We start from the raw sequence: 27,071 nt of genomic DNA on the forward strand, positions 1-27,071 counted from the left end.
ATATTTATAATAAGCTACATTGTTCAAATAAGATAATAGCTACATAAATATAATATATAATGCCAAAACCAGAACATAATATTTAATAATGAAGTGATTCTTCTCAGCATATTTTATTATCAAGTTAAATTTTTTTTTTACATGAAGGGTCATCCTCAATGAGCACACATTAAGGAGGCATGTTTTGAGAAAACGGTGATGTCTGAATTTGGACAAGTCTTGTCTTCCCCACCTTAGTCTCAGGATCAGTCACTACATTCAGGGGCTGACACCTCCAATCAAGGCAAAGCCTCCCAAACCAGCAGGTGACGGACAGTGGTCTGATGTTGCCTGGTTTTGAACTTGGAAACCCATTACTGCACCCTATTGTCTTTTTGTATTTATTCACTGATCTTATGTCTTCCCAGTGCTTTTAGACTAGGTCAGCAAAATCTAACCTCATAGAAAAAAAGATTTCAAATGACTAGTTTTGAAATAGAAATTCAAAATGAATCTCAAGTCACTAAATCCCAAGTGGCCTTCTTGGATGAGGCTGCAAATCAAGGGACTTGAGTAGTAATCAGGTATGCGCTTGTGAGATACGGACATGTTTGCTTGCAACATGTAACATACCTAACATTTTTTGAAGGATGGATTTCTACTATAAACAAAGGAAATCATACCTTCTCATCTTAAAAAAAAAGAAGCCCTTAGTCTTCCTAGAGTTATTATTCCTATGTATGTACAACAATATCCACTCACATACACACATACATTTCACATATGCCTCCGACAGGCTAGCACAGACCATAGCCTTGTTAAAAAAAAAACAAAAAACAAAAAACACCCAAAAAACAAAACCTTTTGTTTTCCGCTGCCATTAACATAAATCATTCCATTAACCATGGGCTTCTAGAATCTTCCCTTGAAAGATGAAGTCTCCTTCCATGGACCATCCCCAGCAGAAGCTGAATACAGTTCAAGCAACACAGACATCCTATGGCCCTCCTTTTCAGCATATCAAAGGGAATGTATGAACTCTAGTACCCCTGAATCAGCCTCCAGTTCCTCTTCACCCACTCAAAACCTCAGAGGAGGGAAACCAACCAACCAGCCAACAGTAGACAGGATTGCAAATATGTTTGCTGGGACCCGTCCTTCCTGAGCCTTTGCAAACCCACCTTAAGAGACTAGAAAGCTTTAGGGACGCCTGGGTGGCTCAGTTGGTTAAGCGACTGCCTTCGGCTCAGGTCATGATCCTGGAGTCCCGGGATCGAGTCCCGGGATCGAGTCCCGCATCGGGCTCCCTGCTCAGCGGGGAGTCTGCTTCTCCCTCTGACCCTCCCCTCTCTCATGTGCACTCTCTCTCACTCATTCTTTCTCTCTCTCAAATAAATAAAATCTTAAAAAAAAAAAAAAAGAGACTAGAAAGCTTTAAAGAAAATTGAGCTAAAATATGTGATCTAGCATTTCAGCAGAACAATTTTAAACCTTCACATCTGCTAACACAATGCCCTTTATTAATGGCATTTGTTTTTAGAAACCAAGTAAGAAGTAAAAATTTAGTCCCAATGATGCCGTTTCACCTTTACAGAACACGTTCATTGGAACCCAATAGCGAAATTCATTTTTAAAAAACACATTCTGACTTGACTAAATTATACAATTTCAGTCACTGTGGAATAATCTCAGCATCAAAACACATGCACACACACACACACACACCCCAGCCCCCTTCCCCCCAAATCCTCCTGCAACAGCTTCTGTGTGCTCTTAGTTGAGCTCGCTTGCTGTATGGTTGCTAGTGTCTAACAGTAAACAGCCCCGCTGCATTTATTGGCAATTACTGCTGAAGGTCACACATCAGCAGTGAGCCTAAATTCCAGGAAAAAAAGCAGCTCTTATGTAACTGCCGCCTGAATGTTGGCAGGTGCCCAACCCAGCAGTTCACAGCAATGTAAAAAAGTAGGACACCTCCAGCCTGGGTTGGATGTCATGAGAACGCCCCCTGAAGGTGAAATTTAATAATTCTTGTGTTTCTCTTTTCTCCCCCTCCTGAATTTTACAAAGTTCTCCTTCGCCAGCATCCTTGGCTTGCAGAAGAAGCTCAAGGTGGGATAAGTTGAGGGCTTACTTTAAGCAGGCCACAGCCACCCTTAAACCAGTGGGAATGCCACTCTAGCCAGTGGTGCTGGAGATTTCATGGTCCAAGTGACAGTGATGAAATGGGGAAAACATCTCAAATACAAAGAAATGCAGCATGTCCCACTGAGCTATAGCCCACACTTTCTCAACACACCATTTCCTGCCACAGACACATACGTGAAAATGAGATGGATTATTGTTCTGCCTTACCGCCTCCACCTCAGGTTTGAGTATTGGATTGAAATCGTCTGTTTGGTTAGCACAGCACTTTACAGTTTAGAAAGGTGATTCACAGGATCACCTGCTGGTGCTACCCACCTGCTGTTACCTGACCTCCTAAACTCTTATGCGACCTCCCTGCTCAGGTAGAAGTTCCCAAATTATGGGTTCTCATAACCCCCCAGTTACTTCTCCATTCTAGCAATTCTCATGGTTTACAGCTGTCACTGAACACTAATTTGTACTACTACCCGTCTCCCCCACAAAACTGGACTTCAGAAGAGCAGACACTGTGCCTATTTGGGGGCAACACCATAGTCCTACAGCCTCACACCATGCCTGGAATGTAACAGGCATTCAAATATTAGTCATATAACTGAGTGTCTTTAGCATCAGTTGGCATCTGTTTAAAGCCAAGAATGGGTAGATAATGGGAACTTTCTGGGGGTGATGGAAACATCTCCTATCTTGATTTATGTATACATATGTAACAATTCATCAAGCTATAAACGTTAAGAGTGAGCTGAAGGGACACCAACCCAAGTATGGTAGTTTCCTTTTCCCCTATACCCAATCTGTATCCCCTCAAACAACCCCCCAAGGAAAAGGTAAAATTAGGGGGGTAGAATGGACACTGTGCCTCTTTATTTGCCAAGAAGGAAGGAAAGAAAGAAAGAAAGAAGAAAGAAAGAAAGGCCAAACCTCCTCTTCCTGGTTTCAAATGACATTTTGTTCTAGAAGACAGCTGGAGGGCTCTATACCATGCCCTTTCCTTACAGGGATTCCACGACTCTGTCCTCATTTCACCTTGATTTCTCAGAGCACTGACAAAAACACAGAGGTGCTGTGCTTTTTCAAGAGTCATTCACAGCACATCTCCTTCCTTGAGATGCCCGAGTGGCCTCTATCATCAAAAGGCAGCGGCCCTCCCCCAATCAGGGTTTCATGGGATCACCATATATGCCTTACACTATTTCAGGGGCGATTCCCCACCATGTTTAGAATTGAACACTGGTTTGCAAATTAGGTGTGAGCCCTTGCCTGTATCACGGGCCAGCATGAACTCTCATTAAGCTTCTGCCGAACCCCAGCTGTGGGCTGCAGGTTTCCACCAGCACATATTGACAAAAGGCTTGGTAGAGGAGAAACCACAGGAGCTGCGGTAGTTTCCAGAACAGCCATTGATGAAAAAGGCCAATCAACCATCTCTGCTTAGAGGACCAGATCTAACAGCCTGAGGGACTGGGGACAGAGTGCTGGTGTCCCAGGGCTGACAGTTGCCAGGGGTAACAACGAAGAGGGGATTCGCAGTTGCTTCCTCAGGGAATTTTCAAAGAATCCAAGTGGCTGCCAGAACACTCTTCTTTTATAAACAGACAGTATTCTATTTCCTAGAGTATAATTATAAACACACCTGCTCCAACTGTGGAATCTTTCCATAAGCAAGCAATAAACTCCCAGCCAGGAGACCCAAGTTCTATCTTGAGCAAGCAAACACATCAACTGATTACTATGGTGCAAAACAGTACATTAATAACATTGCAGACTCCGATTAGGGAAGATGTTCCTTCATTTGTACTTAAGCAAATAGAAACACAACTTCAGTATTTCAAAGGAAAAGTTCAAATCAGTGAGGCATTTACAACTCCAGGTAGAAATAAGAGTAATGAAAGGTGCCAACATGCAAATTCAGCATGAGGTATTTTTCTGGCACAGAAATAACCAGGAAGAGAAAGAACGAGACAGGAAATGGCAAAAATCACTGTAGTTAAAGCCATTCATTAAGCCTTTACCGCACAACCTTTTCTCACCTTCTATTCATCCCAGAGGGCATGGCCTCCTCCCCGTCCAAGACTGATTACTACAAGGAAAAGTCCATGTTTCCAGAGTTTACTGTGGTAGAACAGCAAGCACACCAGGAGAGGAGCTGAGCCGGCAGTGCTAGCTTTAATTTAGCCACTATCTATCTGGCTGTGCAAGCTAAGTCCAGTCACTTAACGTCTCGGAGCTCCATTCCTGAGGGAACTGAACCAAATTCAGAGCAACTTGCTTTCAGCTTTAAGTCTGTGACTCAAACTGTCCTTTAGTAAATCTGAACCATCTCTTAATATTTTTGAAATGATGGTGGTGGATATTAGAATAGACAACATATTCGCTCTGGTAGCTCTATCCTGCCCAAAGTAAGGTATTACTTGGTCTATCAAAAGAAGTAATAGATATCTAAAGAGGTAGAGCAGGAAAGACATTTTTAAAAGTCTAAAAAAATTTTTTCCAGGGTGCTCAATTTGCCAAGCAATTTAACTCCCTCATTTATATACTTTAATTGTATTACATGTATTGCAACCTAAATATATGGTAGGGAATGATGAAAAATATTCACCAAACAAAAAATATTTCAGGGGTGCCTGGGTGGCTCAGTTGTTAGGCTTCTGCCTTCAGCTCAGGTCATGATCTCGGGGTACTGGGATAGAGCCCCGCATCGGGCTCCCTGCTCCACGGGAAGCCTGCTTCTCCCTCTCCCACTCCCCCTGCTTGTGGTTCCCTCTCTCGCTGTGTCTCTCTCTGTCAAATAAATAAATAAAATCTTTAGAAAAAAATATTTCAGAGGCCCCCAAATCCCAAATAAAATGACCACTCATTGGTCCCCAGGATAACTGTGGTCAAAAAACTAATTTGATATGAATATATATAAACTTAGTTTGATACTAATTTGATAGGATCCATCAGATGACATTTCAATTTCCTGACCTCTAGGTAGTTTTCCTGCATGAAAAGCCACAGATCTAGTATATTTTTAACCCCACTGTAAGCCTGCATCTAGATAGTCTCAACGAGCAATTTGGAATTCACAACTCACTTAGACAAAATTTTATATGATCCCTCATACTCAATACCTCCCAACATGTGGACCAAGAGAATAGTGTTGTTGTTGTTGTTGTTGTTTACTACTTTCGAACTATATGAATGCAGTTATTTCTTTTTGCATTGATGCTTTGCATCCAGATAGAAAAGCTCTTTATAAATATCAACACTGAGTTTCAGAGATAGGTTAATGACCAGCATTAACCACAAATTCAGCTGAGATTCTAAACAGTGAATGATTGAAATCTTATCACAGTTTTAGAAAATCTTTATCTAGATTCTGATGGGATCTCCAAGGACAAATGGCAAACAAACTCATGGGAAATGCTAAGACAGACACAAAGGACTCAACTCACGCCCAGAAGGCACACTACACAAAGTCAGATACTAGACACTGCAGAGACTAGGGGACAGACCACAGTGTTCACTGGAAAGGTGTCATGGAAACATCACCATGGGACATTTAAAAAAAAAAATGAAATTAGGACCTCAGCATTATCCAATTCATCAATGGAAATGAGCTGGAAAAGAAAAAAAGGGGGAGAAAAAGAAGGAAATGTTAGGAAATACCAGCAAGTGAAGTGTTAGAAACTTTGTCTTAGCACTGAGTCTCCCATGTTGGAGCGTTGTTAGATGGGGACCATCTGAAGAGGTGCAGAGATCTGGGGCACTAACCACCACAGCTCACAGTGACATCTGCTCTGCACCACACCATTCAGGATGGGGGCAGGATGCTGCCACACTGTGTTCACATGGCAGGTATCAAACCTCCCAGGTCACTTAACCAAGGGCTCAGAGGTGCACCTTCCCACTCTCTTGCAGATGTGAAAACTTGAACTGAGCTGCGAGCAAGGGCCAATTACCCAAACAAGTTCTTTTGGAAGAGGGTGGGAAAGAGGAAAGCCAAATACTACAGTTGGATCTACGCAGGTTAGGAGAAAATTCTTTCTTTCGATTCATTTTACCATTCAGTAGGGATCTGGGGTCCAAACTGTAGTTGGGCTAAATCAGAACCAGGTTCCACTTCAGCAAATAGTATGACAACATATCCTAAGAGCAGAAGCTCCAAATCCTGCTACTATTGATGATTAAAAAACAAACAAACCCTCCAAAAAAAAAAACACACTTTTCCCCCAAAGATGATTAGAGCCAATTCAAGTGATATTAGTAACAAGTAAATGATTAGCATCAAGGTCAAGAAAAAGAAAAAAAAACTAGAGCATTAATCACAATTGTGCTTGTTTAAAAGGGGAGAGATGATCCTCAAGTTATTTTTATTATTCTTTGTTAATAGTACATTTGCAAATTTAAGTTCGTTATTAGAAATCCTGGTAGCTGGAAATGCTAATATTTTATTCACCTAGAGAAAAGAAGCATTGGTAATTAACAGGTACTGTCAATTAGTATGAAATGAAAACCCTGACATTACTTGAGGTAAAAAACTCTCTAGTAGTAAAACAGCTACTACTATTCAGAAGAGAAAATAGATTTTAAATAAATTCTGAGATATCCTTTTATATTAATTCTTGACTTCTGAATTTCTTTCCAAAGCTCTTTGACTAATAAAAAGCCTATAGTAGACTACAGAGAAGCCAGTATACAACATATAACATAATTATGCTGTCTTTTCAAGCTGGGTCTAAGGGCATTTGGATGTTCTCTGAGTTAAAGATTCGGATTAAATTTTAGAGATGTTTAGCTATGGGAAGTATTTTTGTTTTTGTTTTTTAATAAAGACATGGTTTAATTTGTGGATTAAAAGCAGGCACGTGATACGATGAGCAATGGGTGTTATATTCAACTAATAAATCATTGAACATTATATCAAGAACTAATGATGTACTATACCTTGGCCAATTGAATTTAAATTAAAAAAAAAAAAAGGCAGAGTTTAGTAGGCGTTTCAGACAAAGAATAGTTGTAAAGTCCTGATATAATTTTAAGGTTTATTAACCTTGAATACATAGGATAGCAAGACACTGTAAGCATCATACAAAAACACATTTCACCATTATTTTGGTGATCATTTTTAAAATATTTAGATTTACCACTCTATGAGACAAATATTCATTGCTGCTCCTTTGCATTTTAGAGACATAATAAAGATGATTTTTTTTATTCCTAAATGAGCATGATTAATTTTTTGTGATAATCTTCTTCTAGCAGCCCCAAGCTTGGTGTCCTATGTGACAGTTCTTAGACAGGTACCTGCCAGGGAACTGACCAAGACAAGAGGACTATCCACTTTGACGCTTTCTTTTGGGACCTGACTAGAACAACCAGAGACTGTGGAGGATCCTGGGACAATCGTAATTTGTAAAGCCAGTTGACATCAAGTGGAGACTGTTTTCAATCAGATGAGACATCACAACTCAGTTGAAGATGAGATGTTTACATTTTGCTACCTGCTGTGCGTCAGAGCCACTGTCCAGTGTCGTCTACACAATGATGGAACATAATCGAAACTTAAATGTTACATTTGTGGATGGACTTCAAAACATTCAAATGGTGTCAATCACCAATGATACAGTGGAGAAGACTCTGAAGTCAGAGTGTTCTGGTTTGAACTCCTGGCTCCCCCATTCCTGTGTGGCCTTGGGCAAGTTTCTGAACCTCTCTGAGCCTAAGTTTTCTCCCCCATGTATAAAATAGTTAATAACACTACTGCTATCTCTGAGGCTGACCTGATATAAGGTAAAACATAATGTTTAGTACAGCGGCTGGCACATAACAAGAAGTCAAAGAATGTAATTGTTATTTAAGACATACTTTAGGACACTAATGGGTATATAAGGCATTTAAAAAATGTAAGCCAGTATTCAGTGATTCTGTTATGTTTTAGTCTATCTGGTAATATGGGTGGCAGTACCCAGTGGCTTTTTTTTTTAGACAAGTTAATCCATACAAGCAAACTAATATTTCAACATTTTTTAAACAGGATAATAAAGAATGATCTCAATTTTCATTTTCATCTGTGACCTTGACAATCCTAAATATTGAATGAAGACACAGAGATGAATAAAGGCATCTATGTCTCTTTATCTTTAAGGATTATGGCTTAGGAGACAAGAAAACTTGGCCCACAGACAGGGTGGACACTACCTGAGGGGCGGAAGAAAAGGGCAGTGCACTGGGATTTGAGACCCTGGCTTTCAGTCTTGATCCTGTCACACACTTGCCACGTGACCTTGGGAAGTCACTTCAGCTCTGAACCGTGGCCTCCTGGTGTGCAGAGGGAGAGCAGGACAAAGTGATGCCAGACCAGACTATGGCCATGAAGACTCAGGACAGGGCAGGGAGGCAGAACAATTCTGGACATCCCAGGAGGGCATTAGTCATGGGACAAATTCCACTTAAGAGACAACTAATAGGAAAATTGGGCCAGGAAGACGGAAATGACCTCACACTTCCCCTTGTGCCCTGAGCATCCAGTCCAAAGAACACCTCATTTATTTTATCAACCAAAGCCAACTGGTTTGCCTGGGAAAGGTTAGTTCTTTGGCTCTGGGTTCCTTCTACCGTTGAAAGAGCTGGCCTGCCCCATACATCATGCATCTGTAGTCAAACAGGGACAGCCGTGAAAGCATCAAAATCATTTTCAAAAAGCCTTTATAAAACAGGACAAATTTAATACCCACTACCAGATCGGAAAAAACAGAAATAGTTTAGCACAAACCCCCCCACCAACTCTTTTAAGTTCAATTAATGTCAATAGTTAAGTAGCATTTTCCCACAAAGCATAGGGTCAGAAGCATTCTAAGGATGTGCTATAGGTATTGAAGCTGTTGACTAACATGGGTTTCTGGAATGTATTCCTTGGTTGCATGGCATTTCCCACATTTGCCTGTGGTATTTTCACTTTCGTGAAGGGGGATGATAGCCCCAATCAGACTGGAAAGACATGCCATCTTTCCTTTAAGCCTCTCTCTGCTTGGGTGTGGCTAATTTCTTCACCAGCTGAAAAAAAAAAAGAATGTGAGCCAGTGCCTAAGAACCTCTTCTAAACTCTGACAATTTACTCTTTCATAGTGACCTCCACCCTACTGCCCTCTTAAAGCCCCAGGCTCCATCGTTTTCCATGAGCTTTATAACGACAGTTTTACAACATCTCAGGTCCAGCATCTCCCATGGTCTGTGATGATATTCTCCCAGTTAGCACCAACAGCAGGGAAAGCCAGTGAGGAAGCATACCTTCCATGTGGCCCAAAGACCCTGATGTACTTAGTTGCCAAATCCTAGCTTTTCTACTTTCCATGATATTAAAAACAAAAACAAATAAAAAAAACTTGAGAGAAATTGAAGTATAATCACAACTTGTAACATTTGTGGGAGTAGGGACACCAAGTTTACTATAAAAATCTCAGTCATGGGGCGCCTGGGTGGCTCAGTTGTTAAGCGTCTGCCTTCGGCTCAGGTCATGATGCCAGGGTCTTGGGATCGAGCCCCACATCCGGCTCCCTATTCCACGGGAAGCCTGCTTCTCCTTCTCCCACTCCCCCTGCTTGTGTTCCCTCTCTCGTTGTGTCTCTCTCTGTCAAATAAATAAATAAAATCTTAAAAAAAAAAAAACAAACTCAGTCATAGAAATGAACAGATATTCTAAAGAAGAGAAAACTGGTCTCCACCTTTTAAAATCAAGTTTTATGCCCCCAAAGCTACAAGTATATTCCTAGCTGGTTATACAGCTTTTGGTGGGTTTTATCTTTTTATGAAGAGTGAATTTCTGTTACTAGAATTATATTTTAAAAACATTTTTTAAAGCTCACTTTAAGAAAAAGAAAGATCTTGTGAAATAAATGCTGCTTGTTTGTCTGGTACTCTCTGCTATTAGCTTTTGCCTACTCTTTCTTTTTGTTTTAGTGCAAGATCTACATAGGTGTCTCTGCAAGTGCTCGTATGAACAGGACATCTCATCATCTCTCATTTGTACAAGGGGTCTTCACTTCTATCATTTATATTTATAAACTCTTGTCTTGCAGGTTTCTACCACAAAGTTCCTACTGAGTTATACTTATTTCCTAATTAGTCCACATTCATTCACCTTTTAATTTATGTATTTTTAAAATTCAGAGTGACACTTCAAAGCCATGTGACCTGGGGACAGTGAAGGAATGTATGCTGCAAAAGGGCTTGTGTACTTTGCCGGTTTATTTTTCTTATCCAAAGATTTTCACATGTGAAATTGTTCTAATATTTGCATAAGATATCGCTTAGGTCAGAAATCAAGATCCCTACAGACTTCTATACCTGAAATCACCTGGTTGCCACCACCCACTTTGACAAAGAAGGCAGTGATTTAATTATTAAGGCTTCTTCACAGAGATGAATCAATGAGTTACTGGGTAGTTTGACAAATCAATGACATCAGTGGATATACCTACTCAGAAAATGCTACTGAAGTGGCTAGGAGAACATTAGTGAACATACTACCTTCAAATGAAAACTGGTGGGATTTTAAATTCATGTCCCCCCAATTTTTAAGGTGGGGGGGGCAGAAAGAAGGGGCAGTGAGATTGTTTTTATCCCACTTGGACCAAAATCGAAAGTGTGCGGAATGGTGTCTTGCACATCCTTGCTCAGTGCCTATGCCAAGAAATAGCATGTCCCAGGGATTGCCCATTTCCCAGTCTGAGCTAGAAAGGGTAATGTGTTTGCCTGCCCTAATTCCAGTTAGAACAGGAGGGAGTTTCTTAGTACACTGGAAGGATTGTGCAACATCTCACCAGAAAGAAGCAGTAAACCCACAGGTATGCCTAGCTGGAACCCAAAACTCAGGAATGCATGCCTTGATACACAAGAGGCATTTGCATTCCCACCAGGAATTTAGATGAAATACCTTGTTACTATTTCCCTGACATTAGATTACGTGGCAAGCAGCCTATAAGACGACTAAGTATATGTGATTTTTTTTTTTTTTTTTTTTTTTTTTTAGATTTTATTTATTTGCGAGAGAGAGAATGAGAGACAGAGAGCATGAGAGGGAGGAGGGTCAGAGGGAGAAGCAGACTCCCCGCTGAGCAGGGAGCCCGATGTGGGACTCGATCCCGGGACTCCAGGATCATGACCTGAGCCGAAGGCAGTTGCTTAACCAACTGAGCCATCCAGGCGCCCCTAAGTATATGTGATTTTTAGAAGAGAAGGCATATGACTTAGCTACCTTTCATGACCAGATAATTAGCTTTAAAAAATAAAAAGTCCCCTTAGTCAATATGCCTGAACTACAGTGGATTTCCAACCCACCATCCCACTTCAATTTAATAGCAAGACCTTCTCTTGACAAGAGAATAAAACACAGTACCTTTTCTCCATAGCCTCTGTCTTTGGTCATCATTTCTCGGAGGGTCTGTAGGACCTTAATGCAGAGTTTTTCCTCATTCTCCTCTAGCAACTGTTTAGTATGCTTTATTAACCTGAAGGGAGGGGGGCATACATTAGGTCCCTGAAATGATCTTTCAGTTAAACAAACAATCACTTCACAAGCAACTTATTTTAAGTAGTCAGTTAATGAACAAATATCTGTCAAGGACTCCCAGGTTAAACATGCTTTGGGGCAGTCACTGTAGTGCGAACAGCCAGTTAGTGTCTCAACAGCGACACCTGCTGGTCAGTAGCAGCAAAAGGGCACACTGGGCAGGAGTCTACCACATAGGAGATGATGGGGGAGGAGAAACAGGACAGGGGCCCACTCAAACCTGTCAGTTTATAAAGTGTGGCTTTTTATCCACTAAGGAGTGCTGGTAACATGGCTAAAATATGCCACCAGTATAAAAAAAAAACCTCATGAGGATAATGGTTAAGGTGAACACTGTTCATTCACCCATAGTCTTGTCCTTTGAGGGACCCAGGGTCCTTTGAGGGGCTCAGAGGCAGAGTCCACTCTCAAGTTAATCAACCCACCTTAGGATAAAAATCAAAAGGAGATTTCTGGTCATGGAACCAGTTGTTTCTTTTAGGTAATGCCCCAAAGCATAAACTAAGAAACTACAAAGGTGTTAGGAAAAGACGGGGGTCCTGGTAGGTCTGAGCTTTTGGAGGGCAGAAGAGCCACGACTTTTCTACATCTGTATCACAGCCCACAGTGGGCACTCTGCCAGTGCTTGTGGCATGGAAGATGATCGGGCATGCAGTTAAAAGGAGAAATTCTCACCCCAAAACAAGTGTCAGTTAAGTACAACTGAACCCACAAACTTACTTCAGCAAGGTCAGAACAGGACTCTAACGCATGACCTTGTACTCATCAAAGTCAAAAACCAGGCCAGCGTCTGCTTCTTCACGAACAAGCACTCTGTCTGGTCAGCAGGGCTCTGTAACTGACCACCCCAGAGCGAGAGGCTGCTTACTTGCAAATGAAGCCACCACTTTCGCACTTTCTTCTGGCATCTGTGTTCTCTGGGAAAAGCAGCTCAGGTCTGTGGAGCACATCCACGAGCACAGATAACTCTGCCTGGACCAGGGGCCTTAGACGGTCCTCCAGGGCTGAGACGATGTCCTGGAACAGAAGGGCAGCTTTGGTGAGCAGCTCAGGCCGGGGCTGGCTACAGGAGAGTGAGAACATTCATTTCTGACCTCAAAAATGACCACAAGCTAGGCTAGATTAGAGCACTGTTAGTACTGTCTGGTATTTATCTCAAATTATTAAACACTGCCCCAGGGGTATCTGAAGCCATAGCCCCTGATGCAGAGAACGAGGTAAAAACAGCCCCACCAGCCCTTCTACTGTGATGATCCTTATGTCACTCAAGGGGTCATTCCACGTATTTTAAAATACGATGCAAAAAGTACATTCGACAACATGGAAAAATGTCTACAATATGAGTGTAAAAAAATGGTTAAACAATAGCATGGACTATATGATCCAATTTTTTAGAAACAACATCAGTACCTAAGGATATATACCAAATATCAGCAAAACATCACTACTGGTTTTCTCTGGGTGGTGGGATTGCAGGTGATTCCAATTTTCTTCCATAAATGGGTACTTGTGAGTACAAATTATTTCCAATGAGCATGAACTATTCATATAATAAAAAGTCATACAAAAATGAGCACACAAATGAATGAACATGCTGTATCAACATGCTAAATACATGTACCCTGATAGCATGATGGTCTTCAAATGCAAAACACATAGCTGTAGGAGAGGAAAACAGAGAGAAGTTGAAAGAGCAGCAAAACCAACACAACAAACACCATATAAAGGCAAATGGCAGAAAACAGATGAGAAATTATCTTCAAAAGATGCTAAAATCTGTTGTGGCTTGGTAACTTGAAACCTAACTGGAAGCATTTGCTGGCTAAGACAGGGGCTGAAGACAGCATGGTGGATAATATGGGAAGGCCTAGTTAACCAAGGAGATTTGCATGGGAAAGGCCACTTAAATTGCATTCAACTTAAGTGTAGATTTCATAGGGAATGGGCAATAAAGAATTGATTTATCTGTTACCCCAAAACTAATACTAAAACATGTGAATATTATTTATTTTATATTTAACAAAATTTGTAATCACTCAATAATATTTAGGATGCATAAAGAATGCATGAATCAATCAAATTATTTGAGGGGGCAATTTTCCCAGCAAGAGTACACTGCAATACCCCTTAATTCATACTGACATTCACAGCATAGTCAAAAAGAGGGTCATTTTTGCAAAATTCTCTGTTTCCTCTTTGAAAGCATTCCAAATTCCCTTCTTCAGTAGTTATTGGTTCTAACTCTGGCAAATCTTTGTCTATAGCATTTGCAGGGGGTTGAAGCAGTTCTTCAACATCATATTCATAAAATCCTGCATCTTTTGCAAGGTTTGAACTTTACACTGCCATTGATTTGCATTGTATTGTCAAATGTTTAACATTCAGCAAGGAGAGACCAACAGACAAGGATGGTGAAGCGATGGGCAGGGAAAGATGCTGGTGTTAAGTGAGGGGGATGTTCCAATGGGGATTAATTATATAAGCAGTCGGTCTGCAAGTGAATGTTCTCATATTATGGTAACTTCTGCTGTCCTAGGCAATCTTATAATATAGGGACTCAGACAATAAATCACTGCATAATGAGGATCCTGTCAGCCACTACTCAAGTCTTCACAACAAGCATTAGCTAGGCTTACATTTTTATTTTATTCCCTAAGAATATGCATAATAAATACAAGAAGAGCACAAGAAACTGGTGCGTTTGGCTGCAGATAATTTAGTTAGTTTGAACAGTAAAAAATACTGTGCATTCAAACAGTTATGAGTCTATAATATCCCTCCCCTTTAAAAATATAGTAGAGTCAGGAAGCACTCTATTTGAACTAAATTATCTTTGTTTAAGACTGGGTGTGTCACAATAAGGATGAAATTCTTTCCTTGACCTAAGGACTCCTTCCTGCCTCCCCAGCTCCATGGGCTCCAGCCACACCAACCTTCCTTTGGTCTTTGAATGCGTCACATTCTGTCCCATACAATGTTCTTTTCAAATGCTGTTTCCCTCCCTTCTATTCCTTTAAGTAAGTCCTACATTCCTCTGATCTTGGTTCAAACGTCACTCCTCAGCAAAGCCTTCTTGGATCATCATCCCAGCTCTGGGCATGATTAGGTTCCTCAGCAGCCCTCCATAGCACTACTCACTTCTCTGCAGCATTGTCTCTCTTGCCATTTTACTTTTATCCATGTGATTAGCTGACTAATGTCTATCTTCCTTCCAAAACTTGAGAATCTATGAAGGCAAAGATCATTTGTGGTTTTGCTCACCACTGCATCCCTGGCGGCCAGCATGAGTGGAGCTGATGAATGCATCTCTAGGCAGGTTATATAACCTCACAGAGAGATTCATTTATTTTATCTAATTATTACAGTCCTAACAGCAATGACAGTAATGGTAATAATCGTAATAGCAGCTGTCACTGATCAAGTGCTCACTACACGCCAGGCTCTAGTCTATGCCATTTATGTGTACTGTATTTTCCAAAAATGGCCACTGTTATATATCTTCTCTTGCACGTTCTTCTTACATTGCACCACTGACATTCTTCCCATTACATGGTGGTCTATGTCCCCTTCCCTTGAACCTCAGTGGACACTTGTGACTGCCTTGACCAACAGAATTTGACAAAAGTGATGCTATGTGTGCTATAAAGGCATTACAGCTTTCCTTGTCTCTCTCTCGAGATGCTAATCTTAGGCCCCAGCCACCATGCTGCAAGCAAGCGCTGACAATATGGGGAAACTACATGTAGATGCTTCAGGTGACAACTCCAGCTGGGGGTCCCAACTTCAACTGCCAAACATGTGCAAGATTTCAAGATGAGTCCAACCGTGGCTGTCATCTCACTGCAACTGCTTTCAAGACCCTGAGCAAGAAATACCTTAGTGAGCCCAGCCAACCTCTAGAACAGTGGAAGAGAGGGAAATAATGGCTGTTGCAATTTGTTAAGCAGGTACTGATAATGGGAACACATTATCAGCCTTGTAATCCTCACATCAACCTCCCGAGGTAGCTTTACGATTATCCTACTTTACAAATGAGGAAACCAAAGCACAGAACAATAAAGCAACTTTCCCAAGAACACACCATTTCTAAGCAATGGAGTCAGGATTTGACCCCAGGCGCTGGCCTGCGATCATGCCCTTAAGCACGGCAACGGGCCCATCTGAAGCGTCTGAGAATCTCCAACTATGGCCCATGTACACTACCTGTAAGAGAATCCCTTGAGGAGCTTGCTAAAGGAAGATGTTAATGTTAAGATGTATGTTTAAGTGTTTCATGTACACCTAATACTACTCTCCCCTTAACAAAGGGACAGATCTCTTCATAGGTGCTAAGAAAAAAGTATAATCCAGGTAGAATTTAGTTATACTTGTATTTTCACTTGGTTCATTCTGATAGAAAACTCTTTTCTCAGGCATTATTACACTTGTTTACTTGCTGAATCAAGACGCTAAATATGCCAGGATGAGGGGAAAAAAAAAAAATGGAGCCCTCATTCCCTTATCCTAAGTATCCTTTTGTAATATTTAAATATTCCTTCTTGGTAAGAGCAGAGTTCCTATTCTCAAAAAGAAATCTGTAAATCTACGAATAACCTTTAAAGACCATGACTTTGTCAGGAGCTTTTCTCTTCCCAAGTAGCTTTGATTCTTGGTTCTTTGTATATTACTGTGCTTGACTATCCATTCACATACTGACATCTCTCTATGGCCAATCTTGGTTTTTCTCTGGCTCATGGAAGCACTGCTGTGTGGGAACCACCTTAGGCCAGGTTCAGGTTCACTCCTCTCTGGGCCAAGCATTACCTGCAATCTCTCAATGATATTCCGGTAGTCTCTAGAAGCTGCCAGAACAGAGTCTCTGCGAGCCGCATTACGGGCAGTCAGACGCCAGTTCATGGCAGTTTTCTGTACGATGTTGTGGGACTTCAGAAAGAGGTTGTTGACTTGGCTGTCCAGGTCCACAGGAATAGCGATGGCCCGGCTCTTGGCTACACAGAAGAAAGATGACTCGTGAGTCTCCAAAATGCATGGGAGATGCCCCAAAGACAGACTTAACTCCCCCATCACCCCCTCAGGCAGATTTTTTCCATAGTATGTCACTTGCATGGCATGGAGTGTGAATGCCGAGGAGCTCAAATGAACTTGACCATCCTTAGGTCAGCGATTTTCAGTGTGAATTCTGGGGGACAGTAGCTCTGAGGTATGTTAACATGTTCTAAGGTCAAAGTTTAGGCAAATCAAAGTGTGTTCATATATTTTAAGAATTATTAAGATAGGGAACTCATTTGGCCAACGAACTATTTTTCCAAAAATTCTCTCTCAGTGGTATTCTATAGAACAATCTACAAAATGCCAATTTAAGCCAAACATAATACAAAAGATGACATTTACAATAACATAAGCCATTCTTTACATTTAGGCTCTTCTCTTCCCCTCTTAAAGGAACAATCAAGCCCATGGTGTGGCGGGGGGTAGGGGGGGATATTCTACAGGACACCTGACCAGCACTCTTTAAGACTGTTAATGTCATAAAACACAAGGAAAGTCTGAGGCACTGTTGCAGCCCAGAGGGAACTGGGGAGGCATCACAACTAAATGCAACGTGGGAGCCTAGACTGAATCCTGGAACAGATAAAGGACATTGATGGAAAAAGTGGTGCCAGGTCTGGAGTTTAATTCGTAGCAATGGGCCAATATCAGTTTTGTAGTTTTGACAAAAATATCCTGGTGTTGCAAGATGTTGACAGCAGGGAAAACTGGGTGAGGGCCATATGGGAACTCTGTGTGATATCCTGGCAACTTTCCTGTAAGTCTGAAATTATTCCAAAATAAAAAGTTTAATTAATAAAGGAAAATAACTAAGACCAACAATCTTTTTTTCCCATATGGGAAATCCAACAACCTCTGAAACACAAGACAATGACTTCCGGTCTTCGATGCTTCATAAGACCAGAAGCAAAGAAGGTGCCATATTACCTGTATCTAACTGTAAAAACAATGCCAGCACCCTGGAAGAAGCAATTTGAGAAGCAACTGTTTAAATCCAAAAAAACAAAAAACAAAAAACCACAGTGTGGGGAAAGGAATCATCAGCCAGCCAACGAATTTCTAACAGTTTAATATAGCAAGTGAGAAATTTGGGAAAAAAGATATGAATAATATAAAAATAAAAAGCAGGATGCACAGCATACACTCAGCTAGAAACAATGTGCCTTGGATACCCCCTTTTGAAGATAAACCATGAAAATAGTGAACTTTGGTGTGATTTTAGTCAGGAAGAAGTATTCCCCAAGGGGCATATGTCTGAATTCCTGGGGTGCTGTGCTGTTTCCATGGCCTGCCACTTCATAGACATCACCTCCCTCTGTCTTTTCTCATCAATGCCAAGCCAATTAAAACATTTCATCTCCCTAATGAGCGTTGGGCTGATCAACTGGGCAACCTGCCCAAATTTTACTCAACAACTTTATGATGCATGATCCTACATGGGCAGAGTAGCGAGTTTTGGGGATAGTCTCAGAGCCCTGGTTCTGAGATATCACATCATGAACCTACAACGTACACACTTTCAAAAGCCTCATCTCTTATTGTGAAATAGTGCTGCGAAAATAATAAAAGGACACCAACACCTACCACTTGAGAGTCAAGGAAATCAGGATGGGAGGACTGAAATCAGGGAAGTAAAACCATCTGTATTGGCTGGACAGCTACTCAATAGTGCTAAGAACCCCACCTGCCTCTTCTGCTGCTCTCAGGGGATCTAAATAGCTACTGTGGGGAGGTAACTCTTCTTCAGTTTAGGCAGGAAGATGAACGCCTTGCTTAACATTTATAAAGGGGAACAGGGCCAAGGAAGAGAGTCTGAGTAAGTCAGGGTGAAGGGAGCAGTAATTTTCATGACTTCCTTTCAAAGCTCCCAGAGAGGTGACAAGTGAGGGGTGGGGAGGAGGGAATGGAGCACCATTTATCATCGAGAGGCAAAAGGGATCAGTGTAGCATTTCTGAGAAAGGATGTTCCTTGGGGTTGGACATGTACTTCGTAGGAAGAAAGTTTCCATACAGTCAAATACACTTACTGGAGTAAACAAATCCGTTTCCTGAATGAGAGACTTCCCAGAGCCTTGAATTAGCTCGTGTGCACTGTGACTTGTCAAGAGTTGCCTAACATTGAATGGTGGACTCTTTATTTTTTCAAAGCCTAGCTTTCTTTGGGACTTACTGGCTCTTAACTTTGGGAGATGCTGGCTTGGTAGATGAAAGCAAGGGTTAGCAATCAAAACGACCTCCATTCCAGTTCTGCCTCTGCAATTTCTTGTGTGCAGAACTTCAGAAGAGCTAGAACAAGTGCTCAAGAAATGGCAGTCTTTAGGGGCGCCTGGGTGGCTCAGTCGGTTGAGCGACTGCCTTCGGCTCAGGTCATGATCCTGGAGTCCCGGGATCGAGTCCCGCATCGGGCTCCCTGCTCGGCAGGGAGTCTGCTTCTCCCTCTGACCCTCCCCCCTCTCATGCTCTCTCTATCTCATTGTCTCTCTCAAATAAATAAATAAAATCTTTAAAAAAAAAAAAGAAATGGCAGTCTTTATTACTGTCAGGCAATTCATTTTTATCACAGTCAATCCCAACTGCACTAATATCTTACCTACATCAGAGAGCACCCGAATACAGCTCTCCACAGAGGCTTTTTGGCTTGGCATTAACCAGTTGCAGTGGTAAACCCTGAACACACCTTGCAGCAGTTGCACAAAGACAGGCTGGCGAGTCTGCAAGGAAGAGAAGCCAAGAGACGGGCGGTATGACTTTTCTGTAGATCACTGATATGCTGATCAGAAATAGACATTGCATTGAACTGTGGGTTAATGGTAATGGACCCTTTGCAAGAGTAAGAAGGGGTGACCGGTTATAAACAGGATTCTAGAAGTTGCCTAGCCCAAGGAGGAAAAAATCAGAAGCATTTTAAGGGCATCTACAAACCTGACGCCATCTAAGTCTGACCAGAAGAACAAAGAGTGGAATCACTGTCTGAAATCTGGTATTCTTGTCCAGTTACCAACTGGCTATATGACTTCAGGCAAATTGCCTCATGTCTCTGAGCTTTAACTTCATCCAATATATAAAATAAGTGGATTGAGGCAAATTAACCCGAAGTTCTTTCCAGACATTATTTCCTATAAGCAGAACCTCTATTTTTAATCAGCAAAAACAAACTGATGAGTGGATCTCACCAAGAATGCTTACTTATTTCTAGCAGTGTCTTCAATGATATAAACAGAAGATAGTTCTGATGGTTACTCGTTCTAAGTATTCATTTACTACAGATGAGTTAACTATATGGTAGGATCTATTCCTACGACAGTATAAATTTGTACTCTTTTTAAAATAAGAGAACTCCAACATTTACTTCCTCCGAATTTCCAAATGCGTTTCAAAGTTTTAATTATGGTCTCCATCCAAAGCTACCTGGGTCAGAGTAGCTTTGACCTGCAAGGCAAACATTACTGTATACAGTGAGCTACTCCCTGTTTTTAGTTTGGGGGAAGAGGACTTGCATAGTCCCTCCAAAACACAGTGGGAATTAATATAGCAAAGAAAAAAAGTATTAAAAAGCTCTAGAGAGGTTTCTGAGACGGAAGAAAAACAATAGAAAGTGTTGGGAGGGGGGAGGAAGAACTCTATTAGAAGAAAATTCAACAGGTTAATAAAAATTCAGAAACTCTTCTATGAACAATGTTCAGATAACTTACACTTACTAAGTGCTACATACTTCAAATGAAAGCTCATTTGGGGCCTCAACAAACAATCCTGTGGCAAACATTTATAGCCTTAATGCTATAAATACAAAACAGAGGCCCAGACAGGTTAATAGAAAGCACACAGAAGAACCAACAAGTGGTGGCAGAGCAGTGAGTCGACCTCAGGGCTCTCCGACGCCAACAACTTGTGCTCTTTCCACCAAGTTCACCCGAAAACCAGGATCTCTGCTTCCCTCAGGAAGTACTTTCTGTTCTATAGCTCACAGCCACCCAAGAAAGCAAACTGCATTGCTAATAGAGGACAGGATCATAGAGAGCCTGAGAAATGGGCTGAGAAACCCTGATATTAAGCTCCTGAGCACAAGGGTTCCAATGAGAGAAGCCATTTTTGGAGATCACTTCCCACATGCCAAGGGCTAAGTGCTTTTTTGCCTATCTCACTGAACCCTCACCATGACCCAAGGAAGTAAATAGTGGTATTATCATCCCTCTCATTGGCTCGTAGGTGTTAGAGTTGGGATGAGAACCCAACACCCAAACTCAAAGAAAGAAGTATCCTTTGACTAAATTAATTCAATTGAACCAATATTTATTAGGCCTGTGCTCTGTTCCATCTGACCCCTGGATAAACAAAAGATGAAGAAATTGGCCAGAGTAGCTGCCTCCTAATTACCCATTCCAATGGGCAATCTGGGAACATCAGCTCGCTTGACCTCTTGGACTAAAGAACATGGCCGCTCATCACCTTCTTCATAAAATGCTCCCTTTTCTTAGATCCTGAAGCCCTGCTTGTTCCTGAATCCCATCCTGCTTGCGGGATAAAGTGAAGACCTTCCCCTGGCCTCTTTTGTATCTTGCCTTTAATTATCTGTGCTCTGCCCAGTCACCTCTAGTAAACCACTTCATTTTCCGGGCCACAACTTCAATGAGCAAATGTTTATACTTGGATTCTATCCCTCCACTCTCCTGAGTCTCACAGATTCATTTACTTATTCAATGAGTTAGCATCTCCTAGGTTCCGAGCACAAAGCAAGGCACAGGGACCGAGCAGTATCGCAGACAACTGTGACCTAAGACATAACCACGCCCTTCTTACCGAAGCTGACAGTGTAGCGGGGAAAAGCACAAGCTCCTATTTACTAAGCACCTCCTATGTACCAGGCATTATGCTAGACGGTTCATAAACATTACCTCTAGTGCTCACAATAACCTGCAAGGTTGATATTCCATCCCTGTTTCAAATGTAAGCCAAGAGGTTCTGAAGTTCAGTGACCAAGGCCAGTCCACAGAGCTGATAAGGGGCACAGTGAGGATTTGAAACCAGCTTTATCCTGCTCTAAAGCCTCCAAAATTCTGTTCTTCCTCCCTGGATCCCACAGTTCCAGTTGCTTCCTGGACATTCCACTGGCAACATAAATGCAACACAGCCAAATCTGAGTTCATCATTTTCCTTCCTCATATGTTTGGCTTGAATAAAAAGAAGGAAACAAACCAAAAAAACCAAACAAACAAGGAAGTAAGCCAGGAAGGAGGTAAAAATCTAGCTGGGGAAATGAGGCATATGTTTTTCAGCATAAAAACAAAATAAAACAGGCTATGAGAGCTCCAAAAATAGTATTCCTTGAAAATGAAGGCTCTAGAATCCATAAGCTACCCCTTAAAAAACAAAGCTAAAACCACTTTGGACTTTGTATTCTAAGTATAGATAGACAACCTGGGATCTCACTAGGAACTTTCAACATTTATATTGAAGATTCATCTCTCTGATGATTCTGGCTTATTAGGTGGTCCAAAAATTGGTTTCAAAGTAAGGCAACAGGAGGAGACAGGAGTGACCAAGATGGAAATCCAATACACAAGTTCCTGTTTAATGGTTTTCCAATTAATTTGATTGATTTACTTTGACATTTTGGTTTTGCAATACTGTTTCACAATCTATAGGAGAATGGGCATTGCTGTGGCGATTGTCACTTTAAATTACAAAAGAAGCAAGTCCAATCTTAGTAACCAAAGCAGCTTTCCTAGCTGGCTTTCCGTGTAATAGTAGTTGGTGAGGAGCATGTTCTGGTCTCTAGGAATTCATGTGCTTGGGATCCAACCAGTTTCTGCTCCCCAATTACTCAAGAACATGTACTGACATTTGAAAGGCAGCCTTCTAACTTCGTGATACTTTAGCTTAACCACTAGCTTGTACAGTTATTTCTAACTAAGCATAAGGTTACCAACAGTCCCAAGGAAAGGTATCTCATGAAAAATTCCATAATTCAAGTTTTTGCATCAGAGAGAAGTAGGCTGAAATCATGGTTATGCCACCTAATGGTTGTGACCCTGACTGAGCATGGTAAGTAAACTTTCTGAGCCTCAGTTTACTCAGCTGCAAAATGGGAATAGTATCATCCACCTCATAGGCTGTAGTAGGCTTATATGAACTCTTTGCATATTAATGAAATATAGCAGTATCTAATTAACACACCAGGGAGTATGAATCACCCTTCCCTTGGAGAATTTACCTTCATTAGGATTATCTGTCTGTAGTTCAACAACCCTACGCCACCCATCAACCCTAGGCCACCCATCAACCCCAGGACAGCCTCCACCTCTTTCCACGACAAGGAGGGTTAATATTTCTCTTCTGACCGCTGGAGACCAAGACCAGCTTTCATCCTGCAGGCGGTACAAACGCACCTGCAGTAAGACTCGCACAGCAGTTGACCCAGACATAAGTTATATAAAGAAGAATGATTTTTTTCCAAGTCAAAGAATGACATCATCTCCTGGATCCATGGATTCCTACCTTTGAACCTGGAAATACCGTGGGAATCCTGATGCAGAGCCCCTGCAGTGCACGGCCCCAGGAGCACCACGCAGGAAGGCGTGCACACGCCCGCGGGGCCGGGCCACGCAGCAGCCCCGCCAGCCAGGCTGAACACCTTCTCACGCTAGCCCCACACCGCTTTGGGTGAACTCTGGGTACACGCCTGGGAGTTAGAATCGGGATCTCCAAATGAATTTTTAAAAAGTGTTAATAACATGCTGGCACCTATCTGAAAGCTGCTTCTCCTTCTTCTAAGATTGAAGGGGGGGAATAACATGATTGAAGGGGGAAGAAAAGGCATCTTAAGGGGAAAAAAAAAATCAAAAACCAATAGATTCATCTGGTACAGAAAAACATTCTCAGGTGCTTCTTTAGCCAAGGGGCCCTCCACAGCAAGAAAAGAAAAAGAAAATTGTCTGAATGCCTTGCAGAACGACTCATGGATAGCTGCTCACTGCCAAATCCATGCCAATGGCCCCTGCCGAAGCTCGGCCGTGAACGCCCTGCACGTGCATTTGCCTTTCTTACCTGCAGCGTCGTGCTCTGGTCTGAGAAGGGAGAACTGAAGAAGGTGGTAACGATACTCATGACAATTTCAGTAACGTACTTCTCCAAAATTGAGTCTGCGTGTTTCCGGTCACTGGTGTTGTTACAGGCCTACAAGGCAATTGGATGTTTCAGACATGACACCAGAACCTGCAGGTCAGTTGTAGGATTAAGAAATCTGACCACTCCTGCTGATTACCATTAACAAATGAAAGGTAAAGGCTTGCAGGTCAATATGTCTCCCTCTCAGGAATTACAGTAATAATAATAATAACAACAACAACAATAAATCATACAGAAAGAGAAGCTGATCAACTCGGATATCACATGCAGACGCACAAAACATTAAAATCAGGATGGGACCTACAGGGTCTTTGCTTCCAAATTCCTAGCCACGTGTGGCAAATCTAAACCTTAAAGAGGCAGCAAAAGGCATAGTAACTATAGTTGTCTGTACTTTTCCCTAAAAGTGAACTGTCCTCCTGGTTAAGCCATTCATCTGTTATAGACCATGGTTTCCTAATCCATATAATCAAGAGAATCAAATACACCAGTGAGGTCCATGTGATATTCTCCAAATCCACAACACTCTTTCATTCCATAAACATGTTACTATAGAGTTGTCAAATCACTATGTTGTACAGTGGAACTAATGTAACATTGTGTGTCAACTACACTTCAATTTTTAAAAAGTTACTGATATGCAATGCTGTTGGAAGTAGTGGGCTGTGAGTCAGAGTTACGGACTCTGTAAGTTTTGGGGTGAGGAGAGACTTCAGATTTTACTTGCATTCTACTTAATTTTGCTGCTTAAAACAAGATTAGAAATTTAGAGGGAAAGGTTTAGAAAATACATTTTTAAAAAATCAAGTTTTATTACCAAATTCATTAGTCCTACAGTTTGAGACATTAACAGTGCTTATCATAAAAATATATGAAGGGCAAAAAAGAATCAAGTTTTATTAACTACCATGTTCTAAGCTTAATGCTGAGCAGTTTGTAGACAAATTCAGAGAATGAAATTAGCAACTGATTTTACATTTCTGAATAATGTAATGTAGAGGTCAGCAAAGTTAAGGGCTGGTGGCGGTTTTTTGTTTTTTCTTTAAAGATTTTATTTATTTATTTGACAGAGAGAGACACAGCGAGAGAGGGAACACAAGCAGGGGGAGTGGGAGAGGGAGAAGCAGGCTTCCCTCAGAGCAGGGAGCCCGATGAGGGGCTTGATCTCAGGACCTTGGGATCATGACCTGAGCAGAAGGCAGACGCTTAACGACTGAGCCACCCAGGCGCCCCTGGTGGCTGCTTTTATAAATAAAGTTTTATTGGAACACAGCCATGCCCACATGATTACATATTGTCATGGCTGCTTTCAAACTACCAGGGCAGAGTTGAGTAGTTGTGACAGAGACCAGGTGGCCCACAAAACTGAACATATTTAATATCTGGTCCTTTACAGAAAACTTTGCTCAGCCCTGATTAAAAACAAAACAAAACAAAACAAAGCAGGGGTGCCTGGGTGGCTCAGTCAGTTAAGCCTCTGACTCTTGATCTCAGCTCAGATCTTGATCTCAGGGTCATGAGTTCAAGCCCCACACTGGGCTCCACACTGGGTGTACAGCCTACTTTAAAAAAAAATAATACAACATAAAATAAAAATAAAGCAAAACAGTCCTTCCATCCCAGTCTCCAAAAAAACCTAGATTTATGCGATTAAAAGACTAGGAGGAATTTGAGATTTAAAATATATATATATGTCTGTGATACCAATACCTGGGTATTATTAAATAAAGTCCTAGATTGGGAAGAAAACAAGTTCTTGTAGGTTCCTTGTTTTGCACTGGTAACTGTACCATCAAGCAGAAATTATCACAGTCTAGGACTCTACAGTGCACCTTTCTTTTTAACACGTTTCCAAAATTAAGATTCACTTTACAATTATTCTCTCTTGGTTACTGGCACCCCTCCCCCAAATCTACCACCACAAAACTCCTAGTGAATCTATGGTGTGCCTTGTTAGGTGGTAAGTCTTGCAGCCTTAGGATCAATGTTAAGCTTGGAGCAAAACCAAATCAAGAGTATGAAGCCCAGCACAATGGCTGGGTCAGCAAAGCAGATGCAAACGGAAGTGCTTTGCAGAATCCTCGACACCAGACTGAAGGAGAGAAATGCTCAAGCTCAGGAAGGTGTCCTTTGAGAAGAAATACTGTCAAGGAAAAGAAAACTTTTATTTATTTATTTTATTTTTATTTTTATTTTTTTAAGATTTTATTTATTTATTTGACAGAGAGAGAGATAGAGAGAGCAGGAACAGAAGCAGGGGGAGTGGGAGAGGGAGAAGCAGGCTTCCCGTGGAGCAGGGAGCCCGATGTGGGACTCGATCCCAGGACCCTGGGACCATGACCTGAGCCGAAGGCAGACACTTAATGACTGAGCCACCCAGGCGCCTGGAAAAGAAAACTTTTAAATGTGATTTTAATATGTCTCAGATTATTATTCACAGATCAATCCATAAAGGATGAAATGAAAAGCAGAAATAATCCATCTTCCCTAGGAGTTTCTTTCACTAGGAGTAAAAGGTAGAAGAAATGAGACGTGTGCAATGATAAGAGTCACATCTGCCTCCCTGTACCACACATTAACAAAGTTGAAATTATGCAGATATTTCCCTTATGCCTGCATAAGGGTGTCCAGACACGCGTGCACACACACTTGCGCTCTGCCACTCAGTTCCAGAGAGCCTTACCCTGCAGATGTCCACAAGGAAATTCTCAAACAATTTCCACATGTGATTGCTGGTGTAAATCTCCTTCATTTCCACCTCAGTATCCACATAGCAGTGATTAAGGAAGTTAATGTATGCAATTTTAACCTGAAGACAGAAACAGACTTTTCTGAAAAATCGATTTGGTATATGTGGAAAAAGAGAAATGCAAATCAAAACTATGTTAGAACACTATTTTCACCTAACAGATAAATAAGAATCAAAAAGTCTGAGAAAATGCTGTGTGGACAAGGCTGAGAAAAATGCCATCTTGTCATTTCCTCCTTCATTAGAATCACCAGTTATTATCATCTCATTATATTCGCATAAGCCCATTGAACAGCCATGCAGGGCAATTACAGCACATCCATATGATAAAATTTTTATGTAACTATAAAAAAGGAATGTGGACTCTCCTTACAGACAGATAACGAAGAGAAGAACAGTGTATCCATAATGTCACCTCTTGTGTTTAAAAAAAAAAAAAAAAAAGAGGGAGCAGGGGAATGGAGAATATAT

General features: G+C 41.4%; 1 protein-coding gene across 2 annotated transcripts in view; it reads right to left on the reverse strand.

The window, feature by feature from the left end:
* ITPR1 (inositol 1,4,5-trisphosphate receptor type 1) overlaps positions 1-27,071 on the reverse strand; it is a 307,485-nt gene that overhangs the window by 115,607 nt on the left and 164,807 nt on the right. For both annotated transcript variants that reach the window (XM_021695119.2, XM_021695118.2), the window contains 6 exons: positions 26,535-26,660; positions 23,771-23,899; positions 19,317-19,437; positions 16,481-16,665; positions 12,546-12,694; positions 11,504-11,615 (listed from right to left, as the gene is read on the reverse strand). In XM_021695119.2, the coding sequence (XP_021550794.1) occupies positions 11,504-11,615; positions 12,546-12,694; positions 16,481-16,665; positions 19,317-19,437; positions 23,771-23,899; positions 26,535-26,660 (822 nt within the window). The remainder of the gene's footprint in view (positions 1-11,503; positions 11,616-12,545; positions 12,695-16,480; positions 16,666-19,316; positions 19,438-23,770; positions 23,900-26,534; positions 26,661-27,071) is intronic.

This window comes from Neomonachus schauinslandi, chromosome 1, assembly GCF_002201575.2.
Source record: "Neomonachus schauinslandi chromosome 1, ASM220157v2, whole genome shotgun sequence".
NCBI classification, from domain to species: Eukaryota; Metazoa; Chordata; class Mammalia; order Carnivora; family Phocidae; genus Neomonachus; species Neomonachus schauinslandi.